This window comes from Ranitomeya variabilis, chromosome 4, assembly GCF_051348905.1.
Source record: "Ranitomeya variabilis isolate aRanVar5 chromosome 4, aRanVar5.hap1, whole genome shotgun sequence".
Classification (NCBI taxonomy): Eukaryota; Metazoa; Chordata; class Amphibia; order Anura; family Dendrobatidae; genus Ranitomeya; species Ranitomeya variabilis.
In genome coordinates, this window is record NC_135235.1 from 750,619,257 (window position 1) to 750,637,078 (window position 17,822).

A 17,822-nucleotide genomic window follows, 5' to 3' on the forward strand; every position below is an offset into this window, starting at 1 on the left:
CCCTAGATACTAGAGGGTCATTTAGGAGCTTCAGATATTCATCGATGATCACTCAGTGGAGAAAGAAGATGATGCATGTAATCTCTGCCCTTAGGGTCTATGAGAATTTACTTTCTCTGTGAGTTATGGACCATTTCTACACATAAGCCCCCATAAGGTTAAGGCCACAGGAATGAGAGAGTTGTTTGGGGTCTTCACATTCTCACATGGTGGGTAAAGAAGCGGGCCCATGTCATGTCTGCCCTTAGGGTCTCCAAGGCTTTACTCTTTCATTGAGTAATAGACTGTTTTTGCTCATAAGTCCCCCGTTAGGTTTAAGCCACAGGGATGAGTTATTTGGGGTCTTCACATTTTCAGATAGCGGATAAAGAAGAGGGTCTATAAGGTCTACAACATTTGGCTCATAGTTATGGACAGCTCCAGATATTAGAAGGTTATTTATGGCCTTCAGATATTTATTGGTGATCACTTATTGGAGAAAGTCTCATGCCAGGTCTGGCCTTAGGGTCTACGAGACTTTACTCTTTTTTTGAGTAATGGACTTACCACTCACGAGCTCCCGTTAGGGGAAGACCCTAGATATTAGAGGGTCATTAATGGTCTCCAGATATTTATTGGTGATCACTTAGTGGAGAAAGTCCCATATCATCTCTGGCCTTAGGGTCAATGAGACTTTACTCTTTCTTTGAGTTATGGACTTACCACTCACGAGCTCCCGTTAGGGGAAGACCCTAGAAATTAGAGCGTCATTTAGGGTCTTCAGAAATTCATTGGTGATCACTTAATGGAGAAAGAGGAGGTCCCATGTCATCTCTAGCCATAGGGTCTAAGAGATTTTACTCTTTCTTTGAGTTATAGACTTACCACTCACGAGCCCCCGTTAGGGAAAGACCCTAGATATTAGAAGGTCATTTAGGATCTTCAGATATTTATTGGTGATCACTTATTGGAGAAAGTCTCATGCCATGTCTGGCCTTAGGGTCTACGAGACTTTACTCTGTTTTTGAGTTATGGACTTACCACTCACGAGCTCCTGTTAGGGGAAGACCCTAGAAATTAGAGTGTCATTTAGGGTCTTCAGATATTCATTGGTGATCACTTAGTGGAGAAAGTCCCATATCATCTCTGGCCTTAGGGTCAATGAGACTTTACTCTTTCTTTGAGTTATGGGCGTACCACTCACGAGTTCCCGTTAGGGGAAGACCCTAGAAATTAGAGCATCATTTAGGGTCTTCAGATATTCATTGGTGATCACTTAATGGAGAAAGAGGAGGTCCCATGTCATCTCTAGCCATAGGGTCTAAGAGATTTTACTCTTTCTTTGAGTTATACACTTACCACTCACGAGCCCCCATTAGGGAAAGACCCTAGATATTAGAAGGTCATTTAGGATCTTGAGATATTTATTGGTGATCACTTATTGGAGAAAGTCTCATGCCATGTCTGGCCTTAGGGTCTACGAGACTTTTCTCTGTTTTTGAGTTATGGACTTACCACTCACGAGCTCCCGTTAGGGGAAGACCCTAGATATTAGAGGGTCATTTACGGTCTTCAGATATTTATTGGTGATTTACTTAGTGGAGAAAATCCCATGTCATGTCTGGCCTTAGGGTCTATGAGACTTTTCTCTTTCTTTGAGTTATGGAGTTACTACTCTCGAGCCCCGGTAATGGGAAGATCCTAGAAATTAGAGGGTCATTTAGGATCTTCATATCTTCAATGGTGACATTTGAGGACCCATATGCTATTCCTGCCTACAGGATGAAGTAAGCCCTGTAGTATTGTGGGGGTCAGAGGTTCTTCAGGACTGGGACCAAATCCTATCATGGGACCTGCTGCTTTGGATTTTGGATCCAACTTCTTCTTTAAACTTTACCTTCGCACCCGGAGTCCAGACCAGAACCTTGGTCGTCTCACGTTGTGTGACTCTGGAGACGAGTTTGTGCCTTCTTTGCACTATAAGGTCTCGGCCGCTCGTACAGACGCATTTCTCCGTCCGGTCCTATCCTTGCGTTCTTGCTGTGCTCTTCCCTCCAGCTGTCGCGCACGCTCCCTGCGCTGACGATGTGTTAATGACTTGACGCCACACGGTTACAATCGCGCTAATCACTCCAAGACGTCCATCACAACAGATGGAGCAGCCTTTGTTTCCACCTGGCTCGGTCTGTGGGACCCTCCCTGTCCCTGTGAGACACGAACTATGGAAAACCTTGTATTTTGGGGGCAGAATCGGGACATTTTCGGCATTCTTGTCATTCCTGGACGCCTTTGCAGTAATCTCCAGGCTTCTTACTTTACAATGGACGCAGAGAATGTGCTGCTCTGAGGATAAACACTGACAGGAGCCCCACCGGTTGCCACGAGACGACACAATAGCTGGAAAAACAGACACGGGAATCAATGGCGCGCCCCTAATATTAGTCCTCGTCTCCGTACTCAGTGCCGCCTCCTATAGTATGATTGCTTCCACCTCATTATTACCGGGGGGCACTTACTTTCGCCTTCTCTCAGTTCCGTTTGGTATTTTCGAGGGTTAAGTTTCTTGGCGCCAGGGCACACGTTACACGCACCGACATGTGAACTCGGAAAAGTTTAGTCTCCAGCTGACATGGAAAGATTCCCGCAGATAACATCTGCACAAGTCCTCGGCGCGGCACATGATACGGGGGGCGTCACGTGATCCCCGTGTTGTGTAACAAGCGGAAATCTGAAACGGCTGCCCTGAAAACAAGGCAGGATCCGCGACTCCATGTAAATGTGCTGACAACCAGCCTGTATGTGGTGTGTGAGGTTGTCAGGGCTCCTCCGTCCGACTCGCGAGTTCATGGCGTTGCTGTGAACGTCGTCGCTCTCTGTAATGGACGTCGTTTCTGCATCCCGACGTGTTGCTGTCCGCCGTCCTGATTCATTGCGCCATTTTCCGCTGACTCAGGACGGGGGACCCCCATCATTCTGCTCCTGTCAGCGTGGCCGCTGCATACTTATAGATTTCCGGATCAATAGGTGACCTGAAATATGGCAGCAATTCCGACGCGAGACGCTTTTATTAAATGTCGACCATTAAATATTCAGAAGGCTTAACCCTTTAAATTCTGGCCTAACATTTATTAAAAAACCTTAAAGGTATTTTTAATCTGTTCCTGGGAAACCTAGGTGACAACCAATATGGCCGCCATTACCCCTAACCCACTTGGTGTTCTCTCTATGCCCCGTCTGATTAAACGTGTGAATGATTGCAGCTGGCAACATCGATGTCGAGGGTCCCAGTCATACTCCAACTGCACACAGAGCCTGCTGTTAAACAAAGGTCCATTATATCATCATTAGAAATACAAGTCCCAGCATATGTGTGACTAGAAAGTAATGAAGGACCCGGCCCAGAAAAAGCATTGATTCTAATAGACAGTGTGTAATACCTCACTTTTCCTCTGGGGGCACTGCAGGGAGATTGAACACTTGCATAGTGGGGGTAGGATGTACAGAAGAGGGGTATATGTATAGTCACATCTCCATCCAGGCCCTGAGGGGCCCAAACTGCCCTGCCATATAGCATGTACCTCTGTGGTGTGGTGACCTGGGGGTCCCCTGATGTCGCTCACCGTTCTCCGTCCTTCTTGCAGTACAGAATCGGGCAGCTCTACATGATCAGCAAGCACAGCCACGAGCAGAGCGACCGCGGAGAAGGTGTGGAGGTCGTCCAGAACGAGCCCTACGAGGACCCTGTGCACGGCCCGGGACAGCTGACCGAGAAGAGGGTCTACCTGAACAGGTACAGCCAGCATCCCGCGCTGATAACAGAGAGCAGTCGCACGCTGCAGCATTTCAGAAACGTTCTCGTACATTCAGGTTCTGCTTGTTGCCAGTGAATGGAAACTGGAAAACGTGACCTGATCACACTGCTGAGGGGTTGTTACCGTGTGTGAGCTGGAGCAAACACCTGGAGGAATAAACTGAGGGGAAAGAGAGAGAAACATTGTAACAAACCTTCAGCTGCAAAAAGTCTTCAGTCCATACAAGTTAGTTTATAACCATGTAGCAGAAAACGTGTCAGTATATGGGAGGATAGCCTGGAAACAGTGTAACAACCCCTCAGCTGTGTCAGTGTGCAGTGTAGCCTGGATACAGTGTAACAACCCCTCAGCTGTGTCAGTGTGCAGTGTACAGGAGGTTAGCCTGGATACAGTGTAACAGCCCCTCAGCTGTGTCAGTGTGCAGTGTACAGGAGTTTACCCTGGATACAGTGATACAGTGTAACAACCCCTCAGCTGTGTCAGTGTGCAGTGTACAGGAGGTTAGCCTGGATACAGTGTAACAGCCCCTCAGCTGTGTCAGTGTGCAGGAGGTTAGCCTGGATACAGTGTAACAGCCCCTCAGCTGTGTCAGTGTGTAGTAGGTTAGCCTGGACACAGTGTAACAGCCCCTCAGCTGTGTCAGTGTGCAGGAGGTTAGCCTGGATACAGTGTAACAGCCCCTCAGCTGTGTCAGTGTGCAGGAGGTTAGCCTGGATACAGTGTAACAGCCCCTCAGCTGTGTCAGTGTGCAGGAGGTTAGCCTGGATACAGTGTAACAGCCCCTCAGCTGTGTCAGTGTGCAGGAGGTTAGCCTGGATACAGTGTAACAGCCCCTCAGCTGTGTCAGAGTGCAGGAGGTTAGCCTGGATACAGTGTAACAACCACTCAGCTGTGTCAGTGTACACGAGGTTAGCCTGGATACAGTGTAACAGCCCCTCAGCTGTGTCAGTGTGCAGGAGGTTAGCCTGGATACAGTGTAACAGCCCCTCAGCTGTGTCGGTGTGTAGTAGGTTAGCCTGGATACAGTGTAACAACCACTCAGCTGTGTCAGTGTACACGAGGTTAGCCTGGATACAGTGTAACAGCCCCTCAGCTGTGTCAGTGTGCAGGAGGTTAGCCTGGATACAGTGTAACAGCCCCTCAGCTGTGTCGGTGTGCAGTGTAGCCTGGATACAGTGTAACAGTTTCTCAGCTGTGTCGGTGTGCAGTGTAGCCTGGATACAGTGTAACAGCCCCTCAGCTGTGTCAGTGTGTAGTAGGTTAGCCTGGACACAGTGTAACAGCCCCTCAGCTGTGTCAGTGTGCAGGAGGTTAGCCTGGATACAGTGTAACAACCCCTCAGCTGTGTCAGTGTGCAGGAGGTTAGCCTGGATACAGTGTAACAGCCCCTCAGCTGTGTCAGTGTGCAGGAGGTTAGCCTGGATACAGTGTAACAACCCCTCAGCTGTGTCAGTGTGCAGGAGGTTAGCCTGGATACAGTGTAACAGCCCCTCAGCTGTGTCAGTGTGCAGGAGGTTAGCCTGGATACAGTGTAACAGCCCCTCAGCTGTGTCAGTGTGCAGTGTGCAGGAGGTTAGCCTGGATACAGTGTAACAACCCCTCAGCTGTGTCAGTGTGCAGGAGGTTAGCCTGGACACAGTGTAACAGCCCCTCAGCTGTGTCAGTGTGCAGGTGGTTAGCCTGGATACAGTGTAACAGCCCCTCAGCTGTGTCAGTGTACAGGAGGTTAGCCTGGATACAGTGTAACAGCCCCTCAGCTGTGTCAGTGTACAGGAGGTTAGCCTGGATACAGTGTAACAACCCCTCAGCTGTGTCAGTGTGCAGTAGGTTAGCCTGGATACAGTGTAACAGCCCCTCAGCTGTGTCGGTGTGCAGTGCAGCCTGGATACAGTGTAACAGCCCCTCAGCTGTGTCAGTGTACAGGAGGTTAGCCTGGATACAGTGTAACAGCCCCTCAGCTGTGTCAGTGTGCAGGAGGTTAGCCTGGACACAGTGTAACAGCCCCTCAGCTGTGTCAGTGTGCAGGAGGTTAGCCTGGATACAGTGTAACAGCCCCTCAGCTGTGTCAGTGTGCAGGAGGTTAGCCTGGATACAGTGTAACAGCCCCTCAGCTGTGTCGGTGTGCAGTGTAGCCTGGATACAGTGTAACGGCCCCTCAGCTGTGTCAGTGTGCAGTGTACAGGAGGTGAGCCTGGATACAGTGTAACAGCCCCTCAGCTGTGTCAGTGTGCAGGAGGTTAGCCTGGATACAGTGTAACAGCCCCTCAGCTGTGTCAGTGTGCAGGAGGTTAGCCTGGATACAGTGTAACAGCCCCTCAGCTGTGTCAGTGTGCAGGAGGTTAGCCTGGATACAGTGTAACAGCCCCTCAGCTGTGTCAGTGTGCAGGAGGTTGGCCTGGATACAGTGTAACAACCACTCAGCTGTGTCAGTGTACAGGAGGTTAGCCTGGATACAGTGTAACAGCCCCTCAGCTGTGTCAGTGTGCAGGAGGTTAGCCTGGATACAGTGTAACAGCTCCTCAGCTGTGTCAGTGTGCAGGAGGTTAGCCTGGATACAGTGTAACAGCTCCTCAGCTGTGTCAGTGTGCAGGAGGTTAGCCTGGATACAGTGTAACAGCCCCTCAGCTGTGTCAGTGTGCAGGAGGTTAGCCTGGATACAGTGTAACAACCCCTCAGCTGTGTCAGTGTGCAGGAGGTTAGCCTGGATACAGTGTAACAACCTGTCAGCTGTGTCAGTGTGCAGTAGGTTAGCCTGGATACAGTGTAACAACCACTCAGCTGTGTCAGTGTACAGGAGATTAGCCTGGATACAGTGTAACAACCACTCAGCTGTGTCAGTGTGCAGGAGGTTAGCCTGGATACAGTGTAACAGCCCCTCAGCTGTGTCAGTGTACAGGAGGTTAGCCTGGATACAGTGTAACAGCCCCTCAGCTGTGTCAGTGTACAGGAGGTTAGCCTGGATACAGTGTAACAACCCCTCAGCTGTGTCAGTGTACACAAGGTTAGCCTGCATACAGTGTAACAGCCCCTCAGCTGTGTCAGTGTACACAAGGTTAGCCTGGATACAGTGTAACAGCCCCTCAGCTGTGTCAGTGTACAGGAGGTTAGCCTGGATACAGTGTAACAACCACTCAGCTGTGTCAGTGTACAGGAGGTTAGCCTGAATACAGTGTAACAGCCCCTCAGCTGTGTCAGTGTGCAGGAGGTTAGCCTGGATACAGTGTAACAGCCCCTCAGCTGTGTCAGTGTGCAGGAGGTTGGCCTGGATACAGTGTAACAACCCCTCAGCTGTGTCAGTGTGCAGTGTACAGGAGGTTAGCCTGGATACAGTGTAACAGCCCCTCAGCTGTGTCAGTGTACAGGAGGTTAGCCTGGATACAGTGTAACAGCCCCTCAGCTGTGTCAGTGTGCAGGAGGTTAGCCTGGATACAGTGTAACAGCCCCTCAGCTGTGTCAGTGTGCAAGAGGTTAGGCTGGATACAGTGTAACAACCCCTCAGCTGTGTCAGTGTGTAGTAGGTTAGCCTGGATACAGTGTAACAGCCCCTCAGCTGTGTCAGTGTGCAGGAGGTTAGCCTGGATACAGTGTAACAGCCCCTCAGCTGTGTCAGTGTGCAGGAGGTTAGCCTGGATACAGTGTAACAGCCCCTCAGCTGTGTCAGAGTGCAGGAGGTTAGCCTGGATACAGTGTAACAGCCCCTCAGCTGTGTCAGTGTGCAGGAGGTTATCCTGGATAAAGTGTAACAGCCCCTCAGCTGTGTCAGTGTGCAGTGTAGCCTGGATACAGTGTAACAGTTTCTCAGCTGTGTCGGTGTGCAGTGTAGCCTGGATACAGTGTAACAGCCCCTCAGCTGTGTCAGTGTGTAGTAGGTTAGCCTGGATACAGTGTAACAACCACTCAGCTGTGTCAGTGTACACGAGGTTAGCCTGGATACAGTGTAACAGCCCCTCAGCTGTGTCAGTGTGCAGGAGGTTAGCCTGGATACAGTGTAACAGCCCCTCAGCTGTGTCGGTGTGCAGTGTAGCCTGGATACAGTGTAACAGTTTCTCAGCTGTGTCGGTGTGCAGTGTAGCCTGGATACAGTGTAACAGCCCCTCAGCTGTGTCAGTGTGTAGTAGGTTAGCCTGGACACAGTGTAACAGCCCCTCAGCTGTGTCAGTGTGCAGGAGGTTAGCCTGGATACAGTGTAACAACCCCTCAGCTGTGTCAGTGTGCAGGAGGTTAGCCTGGATACAGTGTAACAGCCCCTCAGCTGTGTCAGTGTGCAGGAGGTTAGCCTGGATACAGTGTAACAACCCCTCAGCTGTGTCAGTGTGCAGGAGGTTAGCCTGGATACAGTGTAACAGCCCCTCAGCTGTGTCAGTGTGCAGGAGGTTAGCCTGGATACAGTGTAACAGCCCCTCAGCTGTGTCAGTGTGCAGTGTGCAGGAGGTTAGCCTGGATACAGTGTAACAACCCCTCAGCTGTGTCAGTGTGCAGGAGGTTAGCCTGGACACAGTGTAACAGCCCCTCAGCTGTGTCAGTGTGCAGGTGGTTAGCCTGGATACAGTGTAACAGCCCCTCAGCTGTGTCAGTGTACAGGAGGTTAGCCTGGATACAGTGTAACAGCCCCTCAGCTGTGTCAGTGTACAGGAGGTTAGCCTGGATACAGTGTAACAACCCCTCAGCTGTGTCAGTGTGCAGTAGGTTAGCCTGGATACAGTGTAACAGCCCCTCAGCTGTGTCGGTGTGCAGTGCAGCCTGGATACAGTGTAACAGCCCCTCAGCTGTGTCAGTGTACAGGAGGTTAGCCTGGATACAGTGTAACAGCCCCTCAGCTGTGTCAGTGTGCAGGAGGTTAGCCTGGACACAGTGTAACAGCCCCTCAGCTGTGTCAGTGTGCAGGAGGTTAGCCTGGATACAGTGTAACAGCCCCTCAGCTGTGTCAGTGTGCAGGAGGTTAGCCTGGATACAGTGTAGCAGCCCCTCAGCTGTGTCGGTGTGCAGTGTAGCCTGGATACAGTGTAACGGCCCCTCAGCTGTGTCAGTGTGCAGTGTACAGGAGGTGAGCCTGGATACAGTGTAACAGCCCCTCAGCTGTGTCAGTGTGCAGGAGGTTAGCCTGGATACAGTGTAACAGCCCCTCAGCTGTGTCAGTGTGCAGGAGGTTAGCCTGGATACAGTGTAACAGCCCCTCAGCTGTGTCAGTGTGCAGGAGGTTAGCCTGGATACAGTGTAACAGCCCCTCAGCTGTGTCAGTGTGCAGTGTACAGGAGGTTAGCCTGGATACAGTGTAACAACCACTCAGCTGTGTCAGTGTACAGGAGGTTAGCCTGGATACAGTGTAACAGCCCCTCAGCTGTGTCAGTGTGCTGGAGGTTAGCCTGGATACAGTGTAACAGCCCCTCAGCTGTGTCAGTGTGCAGGAGGTTAGCCTGGATACAGTGTAACAGCTCCTCAGCTGTGTCAGTGTGCAGGAGGTTAGCCTGGATACAGTGTAACAGCCCCTCAGCTGTGTCAGTGTGCAGTGTAGCCTGGATACAGTGTAACAACCCCTCAGCTGTGTCAGTGTGCAGGAGGTTAGCCTGGATACAGTGTAACAGTCCCTCAGCTGTGTCAGTGTGCAGGAGGTTAGCCTGGATACAGTGTAACAGTCCCTCAGCTGTGTCAGTGTGCAGGAGGTTAGCCTGGATACAGTGTAACAGCCCCTCAGCTGTGTCAGTGTGCAGGAGGTTAGCCTGGATACAGTGTAACAGTCCCTCAGCTGTGTCAGTGTGCAGGAGGTTAGCCTGGATACAGTGTAACAGTCCCTCAGCTGTGTCGGTGTGCAGTGTAGCCTGGCTACAGTGTCCGTGCTTCCTCTTCTGCAGGCCGTCTCCCCGCCTTCTGAGGAATACGCTGCGGTTTGCAGTCTTGGCCGCTGCGGTGCTGACACAGCGGGGCTGCGCTGGAGGACGGGGTGACCCTGGGGGTCTCACACGTGACCAGTACTGGGGGGTGATGGATTATTTTGGATACTTTCTCCATGTAATTTCCCTCCGGGGCTGCGGTTGTCTCTTCAGGTTTTTTTCCAGGAGACAGAAGTGCTGCGTCCCCGGCCCTGGACTCCTCACTGTATCTGGGCCGCTGGAGAGGACGGCAGCACTGTAAATCATGAGGGAAAGAGCCGTGTGATCTCTGTGGAAAACAACAATCCTGCAACTGTTGTAATTGGCGGCAGTCACACGGTCAGGATTCCCTGGCAGAGCGCTGAGCGATATTTCCACAGTAACTCGCAGCACGGCGCCCCCGCTCGCCCCAAGATCTGTCGTGTTTACAGCTCGTATTCTGAAGAAGCGGCTGCGTCTCCATCTGTCACAGCCAACAAACCCCCGGCTCCGGCCTTATATACCCAACTGTACGGAGAAGTGTATACAGATGACTCATGTGTCATAAGACCGCCACTCACAGCAAGTGCGCCATAATGACTCAGGAGTATCTCATGTGGAATGTAAAACTACCGTAATACTGCCCCATATACAAGACTATACTATAATACTGCCCCTATATACAAGACTATACTATAATACTGCCCCATATAAAAGGCTACACTATAATACTGCCCCATATACAAGACTATACTATAATACTGCCCCATATACAAGGCTACACTATAATACTGCCCCTATATACAAGACTTTACTATAATACTGTCCCATATACAAGACTACACTATAATACTGCCCCTATATACAAGACTATACTATAATACTGCCCCATATACAAGGCTACACTATAATACTGCCCCTATATACAAGACTATACTATAATACTGCCCCATATACAAGACTATACTATAATACTGCCCCATATAGTAGACTACACTATAATACTGCCCCATACACAAGACTACACTATAATACTGCCCCATATAGAAGACTACACTATAATACTGCCCCATACACAAGACTATATAATAATACTGCCCTATACACAAGACTATACAGCAATACTGCCCCATATACAACATTACACTATAATACTGCCCCATATACAAGACTATACTATAATACTGCCCCATATAGAAGACTACACTATAACACTGCCCCCTATATACAAGACTATACTATAAAACTCCCCCATGCACAAGACTATACTATTATACTGCCCCCTATATACCAGACTATACTATAATACTGCCCCTATATACAAGACTATACTATAATACTGCCCCATGCACAAGACTACACTATAATACTGCCCCCTATATACAAGACTATACTATAATACTGCCCCATATAAAAGAATACACTACTGTCACCTAAATGCAAGACTATACTATAATACTGCCCCATACACAAGACTACACTATAACACTGCCCCATATGTACAAGAATATAACTACTATAATACTGCTCCCTATGTACAAGACTATATACACTATAATACTGTCCCCTATGTACAAGAATATAACTACTATAATACTGCTCCTATGTACAAGAATATAACTACTATAATACTGCCCCTATGTACAAGAATATAACTACTATAATACTGCCCCCTATGTACAAGAATATAATTACTATAATACTGCTCCTATGTACAAGAATATAACTACTATAATACTGCCCCTATATGCAAGACTATATTATAATACTGCCACATACACAAGACTACATTATAATACTGCCCCCTATATGCAAGACTATATTATAATACTGCCACATACACAATACTGTACTATAATACTGCCCCCTATATACAAGAATGTAACTACTATAATACTGCCCCTATATACAAGAATATAACTACTATAATACTGCCCCTAAGTACAAGAATATAACTACTATAATGCTGCCCCTATGTACAAGAATATAACTACTATAATGCTGCCCCTATGTACAAGAATATAGCTACTATAATACTGCCCCTATGTGCAAGAATATAACTACTATCATACTGTTCCTATGTACAAGAATATAACTACTATAATACTGCTCCTATGTACAAGAATATAACTACTATAATGCTGCCCCTATGTACAAGAATATAACTACTATAATGCTGCCCCCTATGTACAAGAATATAACTACTATAATACTGCTCCCTATGTACAAGACTATATACACTATAATACTGTCCCCTATGTACAAGAATATAACTACTATAATACTGCTCCTATGTACAAGAATATAACTACTATAATACTGCCCCTATGTACAAGAATATAACTACTATAATACTGCCCCCTATGTACAAGAATATAATTACTATAATACTGCTCCTATGTACAAGAATATAACTACTATAATACTGCCCCTATATGCAAGACTATATTATAATACTGCCACATACACAAGACTACATTATAATACTGCCCCCTATATGCAAGACTATATTATAATACTGCCACATACACAATACTGTACTATAATACTGCCCCCTATATACAAGAATGTAACTACTATAATACTGCCCCTATATACAAGAATATAACTACTATAATACTGCCCCTAAGTACAAGAATATAACTACTATAATGCTGCCCCTATGTACAAGAATATAACTACTATAATGCTGCCCCTATGTACAAGAATATAGCTACTATAATACTGCCCCTATGTGCAAGAATATAACTACTATCATACTGTTCCTATGTACAAGAATATAACTACTATAATACTGCTCCTATGTACAAGAATATAACTACTATAATGCTGCCCCTATGTACAAGAATATAACTACTATAATGCTGCCCCCTATGTACAAGAATATAACTACTATAATACTGCTCCTATGTACAAGAATATAACTACTATAATACTGCTCCTATGTACAAGAATATAACTACTACAATACTGCCCCCTATGTATAAGAATATAACTACTATAATACTGCCTCCTATGTACAAGAATATAACTGCTATAATACTGCCCCTATGTACAAGAATATAACTACTACAATACTGCCCCTATGTACAGGAATATAACTACTATAATACTGCCCCCTATGTACAAGAATATAACTACTATAATACTGCCCCTATGTACAAGAATATAACTACTATAATACTGTTCCTATGTACAATAATATAACTACTATAATGCTGCCCCTATGTACAAGAATATAACTACTATAATACTGCTCCTATATACAAGAATATAACTACTATAATACTGCCCCCTATGTATAAGAATATAACTACTATAATACTGCCCCCTATGTGCAAGAATATAACTACTATAATGCTGCCCCTATGTACAAGAATATAACTACTATAATACTGTTCCTATGTACAATAATATAACTACTATAATGCTGCCCCTATGTACAAGAATATAACTACTATAATACTGCTCCTATATACAAGAATATAACTACTATAATGCTGCCCCTATGTACAAGAATATAACTACTATAATGCTGCCCCTATGTACAAGAATATAACTATTATAATACTGCCCCTATGTACAAGAATATAACTACTATAATGCTGCCCCTATGTACAAGAATATAACTATTATAATACTGCCCCTATGTACAAGAATATAACTACTATAATACTGCTCCTATGTACAAGAATATAACTACTATAATACTGCCCCTATGTACAGGAATATAACTACTATAATACTGCTCCTATGTACAAGAATATAACTACTATAATACTGCCCCTATGTTCAAGAATATAACTACTATAATACTGCCCCTATGTGCAAGAATATAACTACTATAATACTGTTCCTATGTACAAGAATATAACTACTATAATTCTGCTCCTATGTACAAGAATATAACTACTATAATACTGCTCCTATGTACAAGAATATAACTACTATAATGCTGCCCCTATGTACAAGAATATAACTACTATAATGCTGCCCCTATGTACAAGAATATAACTATTATAATACTGCCCCTATGTACAAGAATATAACTACTATAATGCTGCCCCTATGTACAAGAATATAACTATTATAATACTGCCCCTATGTACAAGAATATAACTACTATAATACTGCTCCTATGTACAAGAATATAACTACTATAATACTGCCCCTATGTACAGGAATATAACAACTATAATGCTGCCCCTATGTACAAGAATATAACTACTATAATACTGCCCCTATGTTCAAGAATATAACTACTATAATACTGCCCCTATGTGCAAGAATATAACTACTATAATACTGTTCCTATGTACAAGAATATAACTACTATAATTCTGCTCCTATGTACAAGAATATAACTACTATAATACTGCTCCTATGTACAAGAATATAACTACTATAATATTGCTCCTATGTACAAGAATATAACTACTATAATACTGCCCCTATGTACAAGAATATAACTACTATAATACTGTTCCTATGTACAAGAATATAACTACTATAATACTGCTCCTATGTACAAGAATATAACTACTATAATACTGTTCCTATGTACAAGAATATAACTACTATAATTCTGCTCCTATGTACAAGAATATAACTACTATAATACTGCTCCTATGTACAAGAATATAACTACTATAATACTGCTCCTATGTACAAGAATATAACTACTATAATACTGCTCCTATGTACAAGAATATAACTACTATAATGCTACCCCTATGTACAAGAACATAACTACTATAATGCTGCCCCTATGTACAAGAATATAACTACTATAATTCTGCTCCTATGTACAAGAATATAACTACTATAATACTGCTCCTATGTACAAGAATATAACTACTATAATACTGCTCCTATGTACATGAATATAACTACTATAATACTGCCCCCTATGTACAAGAATATAACTACTATAATATTGCTCCTATGTACAAGAATATAACTACTATAATACTGCTCCTATGTACAAGAATATAACTACTATAATGCTACCCCTATGTACAAGAACATAACTACTATAATTCTGCTCCTATGTACAAGAATATAACTACTATAATACTGCTCCTATGTACAAGAATATAACTACTATAATACTGCTCCTATGTACAAGAATATAACTACTATAATACTGTTCCTATGTACAAGAATATAACTACTATAATGCTACCCCTATGTACAAGAATATAACTACTATAATACTGTTCCTATGTACAAGAATATAACTACTATAATGCTGCCCCTATGTACAAGAATATAACTACTATAATACTGCTCCTATGTACAAGAATATAACTACTATAATGCTACCCCTATGTACAAGAACATAACTACTATAATGCTGCCCCTATGTACAAGAATATAACTACTATAATTCTGCTCCTATGTACAAGAATATAACTACTATAATACTGCTCCTATGTACAAGAATATAACTACTATAATACTGCTCCTATGTACATGAATATAACTACTATAATACTGCCCCCTATGTACAAGAATATAACTACTATAATATTGCTCCTATGTACAAGAATATAACTACTATAATACTGCTCCTATGTACAAGAATATAACTACTATAATGCTACCCCCTATGTACAAGAATATAACTACTATAATACTGCTCCTATGTACAAGAATATAACTACTATAATACTGCTCCTATGTACAAGAATATAACTACTATAATACTGTTCCTATGTACAAGAATATAACTACTATAATGCTACCCCTATGTACAAGAATATAACTACTATAATACTGTTCCTATGTACAAGAATATAACTACTATAATGCTGCCCCTATGTACAAGAATATAACTACTATAATACTGCCCCTATGTACAAGAATATAACTACTATAATACTGCCCCTATGTACAGGAATATAACTACTATAATACTGCCCCTATGTACAAGAATATAACTACTATAATACTGCCCCTATGTACAAGAATATAACTACTATAATACTGCCCCTATGTACAAGAATATAACTACTATAATACTGCCCCTATGTACAAGAATATAACTACTATAATACTGTTCCTATGTACAAGAATATAACTACTATCATACTGTTCCTATGTACAAGAATATAACTACTATAATACTGCCCCTATGTACAAGAATATAACTACTATAATACTGTTCCTATGTACAAGAATATAACTACTATAATTCTGCTCCTATGTACAAGAATATAACTACTATAATACTGCTCCTATGTACAAGAATATAACTACTATAATACTGCCCCTATGTACAAGAATATAACTACTATAATACTGTTCCTATGTACAAGAATATAACTACTATAATTCTGCTCCTATGTACAAGAATATAACTACTATAATACTGCTCCTATGTACAAGAATATAACTACTATAATACTGCCCCCTATGTACAAGAATATAACTGCTATAATACTGCCCCTATGTACAAGAATATAACTACTATAATACTGTTCCTATGTACAAGAATATAACTACTATAATTCTGCTCCTATGTACAAGAATATAACTACTATAATACTGCTCCTATGTACAAGAATATAACTGCTATAATACTGCCCCCTATGTATAAGAATATAACTACTATAATACTGCCCCCTATGTGCAAGAATATAACTACTATAGTACTGCTCCTATGTACAAGAATATAACTACTATAATACTGCTCCTATGTACAAGAAAATAACTACTATAATACTTCTCCTATGTACAAGAATATAACTACTATAATACTGCTCCTATGTACAAGAATATAACTACTATAATATTGCTCCTATGTACAAGAAAATAACTACTATAATACTTCTCCTATGTACAAGAATATAACTACTATAATACTGCCCCTATATACAAGAATATAACTACTATAATACTGTCCCTATGTACAAGAATATAACTACTATAATGCTGCCCCTATGTACTAGAATATAACTACTATAATACTGCCCCCTATGTACAAGAATATAAGTACTATAATACTGCCCCTATATACAAGAATATAACTACTATAATACTTCCCCTATGTACAAGAATATAACTACTATCATACTGCCCCCTATGTAAAAGAATATACTATAATACTGCCCCCTATCTACAAGAATATAGCTACTATAATACTGCTCCTATGTACAAGAATATAACTACTATAACATTGCTCCCTATATACAAGAATATAACTACTATAATTGTTATGACCCCAATGGCAGAGGGTCTCAAAAGTACATACCAAGTCTGCAAACATAAAAAACCAGCTCATAGGACAGTGGTAACTGGGCTGACCGTATATCTAATCCTAGCACCACAAATAGCAGCAGCCGGGGAACGTGCCTACGTTGGTTCTAGACGTCTCGCGCCAGCCGGAGAACTAACTAACCCTAGAAGGGAAAAGATAGACCTTTCTTGCCTCCAGAGAAAAGACCCCAAAAGTTGGATACAAGCCCCCCACAAATAATAACGGTGAGGTAAGGAGAAAAGACAAACGTAAGAATGAACTAGATATTTAGCAAAGAGAGGCCCACTGACTAATAGCAGAATATAGTAAGATGACTTATATGGTCAGCAAAAACCCTATCAAAATTTCCACGCTGGATATTCAAGAACCCCCGAACCGTCTAACGGCCCGGGGGGAGAATACCAGCCCCCTAGAGCTTCCAGCAAAATCAGGAATCACATTTAGTACAAGCTGGACAGAAAATAAGAGCAATACAGATAACCAAAAAACAAGGAAGCAGGACTTAGCTTAATTTTGCAATAACCCGGACCAGCAGACAGGAGCAAACAGAAAGGATCTGATTACAACGATGCCAGGCACTGGACTGAGGATCCAGGGAGTTTATATAGCAACACCCCTGGACTAACGACCCAGGTGGGTGCCAAACTGAGGAAAGACAATCCCAGAGTCATATCACTAGTGACCACAAGAGGGAGCCAAAAAAGTCTAATTCACAACATATAATACTACATTTATGTACAAGAATATAACTACTATAATACTGCCCCTATGTACAAGAATATAACTACTATAATACTGCCCCTATGTACAAGAATATAACTACTATAATACTACCTCTATGTACAAGAATATAACTACTATAATACTGCCCCTATGTACAAGAATATAACTACTATAATACTGCCCCTATGTACAAGAATATAA

General features: G+C 43.3%; 1 protein-coding gene across 1 annotated transcript in view; it reads left to right on the top strand.

The window, feature by feature from the left end:
* The window catches only part of PITPNC1 (phosphatidylinositol transfer protein cytoplasmic 1), a 91,804-nt gene that overhangs the window by 40,611 nt on the left and 33,371 nt on the right, over positions 1-17,822 (top strand). Inside the window, exon 2 of the mRNA XM_077254697.1 lies at positions 3,621-3,769. Within this exon, the coding sequence (XP_077110812.1) occupies positions 3,621-3,769 (149 nt within the window). The remainder of the gene's footprint in view (positions 1-3,620; positions 3,770-17,822) is intronic.